We start from the raw sequence: 5,960 nt of genomic DNA, 5'->3' as shown, positions 1-5,960 counted from the left end.
CGGGGCCCCACGGGGAGGGGGCGCGACCCAGCGCGGCGCACACCGCTCTTTCCCACGCTCCCCTCCGCCTCCACAGGATGCCGTCTGTTCGTGGAAAATTTTGCTGCAGGTGTCAGCGGCGCTGGTAATTCCCCAGCTCAGGTGATCCCGTAATTCTCCCTCTCCGCTCATCACCAGCAGTAACCTCTTCTCTTTGCTTGCAGCCTGCAACATTTCTGCCTGGTCTTCACTCGCTATTTAAATAGGCAGCTGTTCCCGAGCCTACCTGTCACAGTTTCTAAAGACCTTCCCTTTCCCACCCTGCCGCCTTAAGCAAGGAATCAGACACGTGCGGTGGAGTAAGTGAAGCCTGCAATTCCTAGCTATGGAAAGGTCCAAAGAAGTGTGCCTGGTGTAACAGGGTGCAGGTAGCTGCCCATCATCACTTTGGCTCCAATTCTGTTTCTTTTTTCCCCCCAACTATTCAGTACAAATGCTATCAGCCACGCAAAAGAACGTGGTCCAAATAATTTTTAGAGTATATATTTGCCTTTTCTTCTGTCATAGTCCCAGCCAGTAATATACAGGTAACGCTTGCTAATTAGATGCCAATATGCTACTTAAACACTGGCAATTACTGCTAAGACTAATAAAGTAGCAGATGTAGCTTTTACTTTTCGTATTAATTGGTATTCATGGGCATTTCATTCTTTCTTTTTTCTTTTTTTTTCTTTTTTTGAGACGGAGTCTCTGTTGCCCAGGCTGGAGTGCAGTGGGGCGATCTCTGCTCACTACAATCTCCACCTCCCGGGTTCAAGTCATTCTCCTGGCTCAGCCTCCCGAGTAGCTGGGACTACAGGTGTCCACCACCACACCCAGCTAATTTTTGTATTTTCAGTAGAGACAGGGTTTCACCATGTTGGCCAGGATGGTCTCGATCTCCTGACCTCGTGATCCGCCCGCGTCAGCCTCCGAAAGTGCTGGGATTACAAGCATAAGCCACAGCGCCCGGCCTCACTTCATTCTTTCTTAAACCTTCTAAGTCAGAAATGAAGAGTGCCTCATGCTAGATGTGACTTTGCCATGCCAAGGTGATGATCAAAAGAAGTTACCAGCTTCCTTTACTCCTCCTTTTTTAAGAAAATAGGGGCAGGCGCGGTGGCTCACACCTGTAATCCCAGCACTTTAGGAGGCTGAGGCGGGCAGATCACGAGGTTAGGAGTTCAAGACTACCTGGCCAACATAGTGAAACTTGAACCTGGGAGGTGGAGGTTGCAGTGAGCTGACATCGTGCCATTGCACTCCAGCTTGGGCAACAGAATGAGACTTCGTCTCAAAAAAGTAAAATAAAATAAATAAAGCAGTATAATTAATTTTGAAGAAGCTCTTTTGCCTCTAAAATAGTTAATTTTCAGCCAACTGGAGCCCCTCAAAGTGTACCCTACAAACCCAAATTATTCAAATAAAGCATAGCGGCTTGTTATCACCAACAACCAAATCTATGTTTTTTGATCATTTACATGCCGAGGACTGTATTCTGAAGGCTTTATGATAAATTTAAATTAATTTTTCAATTTTAGCACTAGCTCATCATAATAGTAACTAACAGCACTTACTGTGTGCCAGATACTATTCTAAGGACTAAACATACTTCATTTAATCTTCATAACAACCCCAACGGATATCTCCATCTACACAGTGGGGAACTGAAGCACAGGAGGTAAGATAACATGCTCAACATCACAAAGCTAATAAATAACAGAACTAGGATTTAGTTGTTACTCCGTGTGGTCTAGCTTCAGAGCTTGTGCATTGAATCGCTATGCCATGATGCTTCCTAAGAATTCTGTGAGTTAGTCATCTCATATTACAGAAAAGAAAAAAAAAAGTTAAATTATTGATCCTGATCTGTATTCTATGCTTAAAAGTGGATAGTTTTGGGCCTGGCATGGTGGCTCATGCCTGTAATCCCAGCACTTTGGGAGGCCGAGGTGGCTGGATTACCTGAGGTCAGGAGTTTGAGACCAGCCTGATCAACATGGCAAAACCCTGTCTGTACTAAAAATACAAAAATTAGCCATGCGTGATGGCGTGCGCCTGTAATCCCAGCTACTTAGGAGGCTGAGGCAGGAGAATCACTTGAACCTGAGATACAAGTTGCAGTAAGCCCAGATGGCGCCAGCACGTCAGCCTGGGGAAGAGAGCAGGACACTGTCTCCAAAAAAAAAAAAAAAAGAAAAGTGGATAGTTTTGTAGCTTTGTGAGAATAGCAGCAACTTAGCCTCCTAACAAATGCTAAGTGATTAGAACTTGAACCAACTGGTCTGAAACTTATTGACAGGCCAGGCCTGTAACTCTTAAGACCCTGATCTTTCCAATACACCCACATATGTTATACCCAGGAGTAATGCAGATATGAATAAATGTAAGCCTGGGGTCAGAAAACTTCCTCACAGCACATTTGTATATATTTTTTGGAGAAATGTATTGCGGCTAAATCAGCATTGACACTTTGACATTTGTTTAACAAATGGTAGTCCAGCCTCCACCCTGTGTGGTTTGAGGAACATTGAGAAGTGAGGTAAGATAAGTGTGACAATGGTTAATTTTAGGTGTCAACTTGACTGCATTGGGATTACCTGGAAAACTAACAAAGGATTATTTCTGGGTGTGTCTATGAGGGTGTTTCCCAAGAAGATTGCCCCTGGGTTAGTGGATTGAGTGGGGAAGATCCACCCTTGATGTGGGCAACCATCCAATCAGCTGTGGCCCAGAAAGAACAAAAAGGTGGTTTCCTCTGTGCCCTGGAGCTGGGATACACTCTTCTCCCATCCCTGGACAGCAGAACTCCAGGCTTTCTGGTGTTGAGACTCCAGGTTACACTAGCAGCCTCCTGTGTTCTCAGGCCTACCGCCTCCGAGTTATGCCATCCGATTCCCTGGTTCTGAGGCCTTCAGAGTTGAACTGAGCCACACTACCAGCTTTTCCAGGCTCTCCAGCTGGCGAAGGGTGTATGTATCATCAGAGTTCTCAGCCTCCATAATCACGTAAGCCAATTTCTCCAATACATTCCTTCTCATATATCTATCTATATCCTTTTGGTTCTGTCTCTCTGGAGAACATTAATACATCTTCCTTTTTTTTTTTTTGCTTTTTTTTTTTTTGAGACGGAGTCTCGCTCTGTCACCCAGGCTGGAGTGCAGTGGCCGGATCTCAGCTCACTGCAAGCTCCGCCTCCCGGGTTCCCGCCATTCTCCTGCCTCAGCCTCCCGAGTAGCTGGGACTACAGGCGCCTGCCACCTCGCCCGGCTAACTTTTTGTATTTTTAGTAGAGACGGGGTTTCACTGTGTTAGCCAGGATGGTCTCGATCTCCTGACTTCGTGATCCGCCCGTCTCGGCCTCCCAAAGTGCTGGGATTACAGGCTTGAGCCACCGCGCCCGGCCCTTTTTTTTTTTTTTGAGACAGAGTTTCACTCTCGTCGCTGGAATGCAATGGTGTGATCTTGGCTCACCGCAACCTCCGCCTCCCGGGTTCAAGAGGAGCTCCTACTTCAGCCTCCCAAGTAGCTGGGATTACAGGCATGCACCACCATGCCTGGCTAATTTTTTGTATTTTTAGTAGAGATGGGGTTTCTGCATGTTGGTCAAGCTGGTCTCAATCCCCCAACCTCAGGTGATCTGTCCACCTCGGCCTCCCAAAGTGCTGGGATTACAGGAGAGAGCCACCACGCCCGGCATACATCTCATTCTATCTGTCCTGCAGCACATCTTAATGTTGTAACGTGGACCGGAGGCACACAGTTCATGGGCTGAATAATATTCCATTTTATGTATCTACTACATTCTTCTTCATCTGTCTGTTGATGAACAAACACTTGAGGTTTTTTGCCACCTTTTGGCTATACTGCTATGAACATGGGTGCAGAAGTATCTGTTTGAGACCCTACTTTCACTTATTTGTAGTATATGTCCAGAAAGAAATTGCTGGGTCATATAATTCTATGTTCAAGTTTTTTAGAACATGCCATACCATTTTCCACAGTGGCTGAGTATTCTACATTCCCACAAGCATGCATAAGGGTTTCAATCTTTCCACATTCTTGCCAATCCTTATTTTCTGGGTTTTTTTTTTTTTTTTTTTTTTGACTAAAGCCATCCTGGTGGCTGTGACCTGGTATCTCATTGTGTTTTTGACTTGCATTTCCCTAATTAATGGTGTTGAGTATCTTTCAATGTGCTTATTGGCCATTGGTATATTTTCTTTGGAGAAATAGCTACTCAAGTCCTTTGTAAGATAAACTTTTGATCACAGTTTGTTTATTTATTTAGAGAGGGGCTCGCTCTGTTGTCCAGGCTGGAGTGCAATGGTGCGATCTCAGCTCACTGCATCCTCTGCCTCCCGGGTTCAAGTGATTCTTGTGTGTCAGCCTCCCGAGTAGCTGGGATTACAGATGTGCACCACCACACCTGGCTGATTTTTGTATTTTTAGTAGAGACAGGGTTTCACCATGTTGGCCAGGCTGGTCTGGAACTCCTGACCTCAGGTGCTCTGCCCACCTTGGCCTCTCAAAGTACAGGGGATTATAAGTGTGAGCCACCGTGCCGGCCGACCACAGTTTAACAACTATCCCTGGAAAGTGGTGCCAACATAGTTTTATTAAGTACTTAAAAAAAAGTGAAATGCTTTTTTTTTTTTAAGACACGGTCTTACTCTGTTGCCTAGGCTGGAGTGCAGTGGCACAATCTTGGCTCCCTGCAGCCTCCACCTCCTGAGTTCAAGCGATTCTCCTGTCTCAGCCTCCTGAGTAGCTGGGACTGCAGGCTCACACCACCACGCCCAGCTAATTTTTGTATTTTTAGTAGAGACGGGGTTTCACCATATTATTCAGGCTGGTCTTGAACCCCTCTCAGGTGGCCCACCCGCTTCAGCCTCCCAAAGTGCTGGGATTACAGGCGTGAGCCACCACGCCCAACCAATGGTTTCTTTTAGGCAACAAAAAGAGAATTGATTATACTTTTGGTAATTAAGACCAACAAGTACAAAATGCATTGTGAAGGACGAAAACAGACAATCCTTACTGGAACTCCCCGGGACAGGGTAAGACCCATATTTCCTACCCTTCTTTGCACTTAGGGTATGAACAATATTTATTGAGTACCTACTGGATTTGGTACCATTGCTGCTATAACAAATTACTACACATTTAGTAGTTAAAACAACACAAGTGTATCGTCTTACAGTGCTGAAGGTCTTAAGTCTAAAATCAAAATTTGTGGCCTCGGGTTCCTTCCGAAGGTTTCAGGAGAGAATCTGTTTCCTCCTTTTGCAGCTCCTACCTGCACTCCTTGGCTCATTACCTCTTTCTGACATCACTCCAGCCTCTAGCTTCTGTGCTCACAGCTCCCACTACTGACTTTGAACTTCTTGTCTCCCTCTTGTAAGGACCTTTGTGATTCCGTTGGGTCCACTGGATAATCCAAGTTAATCTTCCCATTTTGATCCTTAATCACATCAGCTAAGTCCTGTCTGCTACATAAGGTGACATATTCACGTGATGTGGGGATTAGGAGGTACACATTTTTGGGGTGCCATCATCCTACCACACCTGAGAGTTCAACGAGAAGTTATTGCATTCAATATATTCTGCAGAGATCATTTTTACCTTAGATTGTTTTAACTACCCACCTCGTTGACCCCTCGGCAAAGGTCTTTCCATTCTGCTACCAGCCTCTGGTCCATAGAACGAACTAGTGGTATGAACTGAACTTTGCTGATAGAAAATATCACAAACACACAGCCGCCGTCCTTTTTTATTCTTGTTTTGGTAGAGAATTACAAGATAATCAAGGCAGCTTTCCCTATTAACTCACGATAACAACGGGGCCTACCCGCGTCGCCCTAGGCAGCCGGGAGCAGCAGTAACGCCTCTAGGGCGCCCTGGCAACCACGCGGGCTGGACCGCCTTCTTCCGCGGCTCTT

The 5,960-nt window shown here is 45.7% G+C and overlaps 1 protein-coding gene across 1 annotated transcript in view; it reads right to left on the bottom strand.

Annotated features, from left to right (window-relative positions):
* The window catches only part of SNX25 (sorting nexin 25), a 163,053-nt gene extending 157,156 nt beyond the window's left edge, over positions 1-5,897 (bottom strand). Inside the window, exon 1 of the mRNA XM_012000177.1 lies at positions 5,667-5,897. Within this exon, the coding sequence (XP_011855567.1) occupies positions 5,667-5,720 (54 nt within the window). The 5' untranslated portion in view covers positions 5,721-5,897. The remainder of the gene's footprint in view (positions 1-5,666) is intronic.
* Between the last annotated feature and the right edge of the window lie 63 nt (positions 5,898-5,960).

The sequence above is a fragment of the Mandrillus leucophaeus genome, unplaced genomic scaffold, assembly GCF_000951045.1.
Source record: "Mandrillus leucophaeus isolate KB7577 unplaced genomic scaffold, Mleu.le_1.0 Scaffold62, whole genome shotgun sequence".
NCBI lineage: Eukaryota > Metazoa > Chordata > Mammalia > Primates > Cercopithecidae > Mandrillus > Mandrillus leucophaeus.
This window is presented reverse-complemented; position numbering and strand designations above follow the sequence as displayed.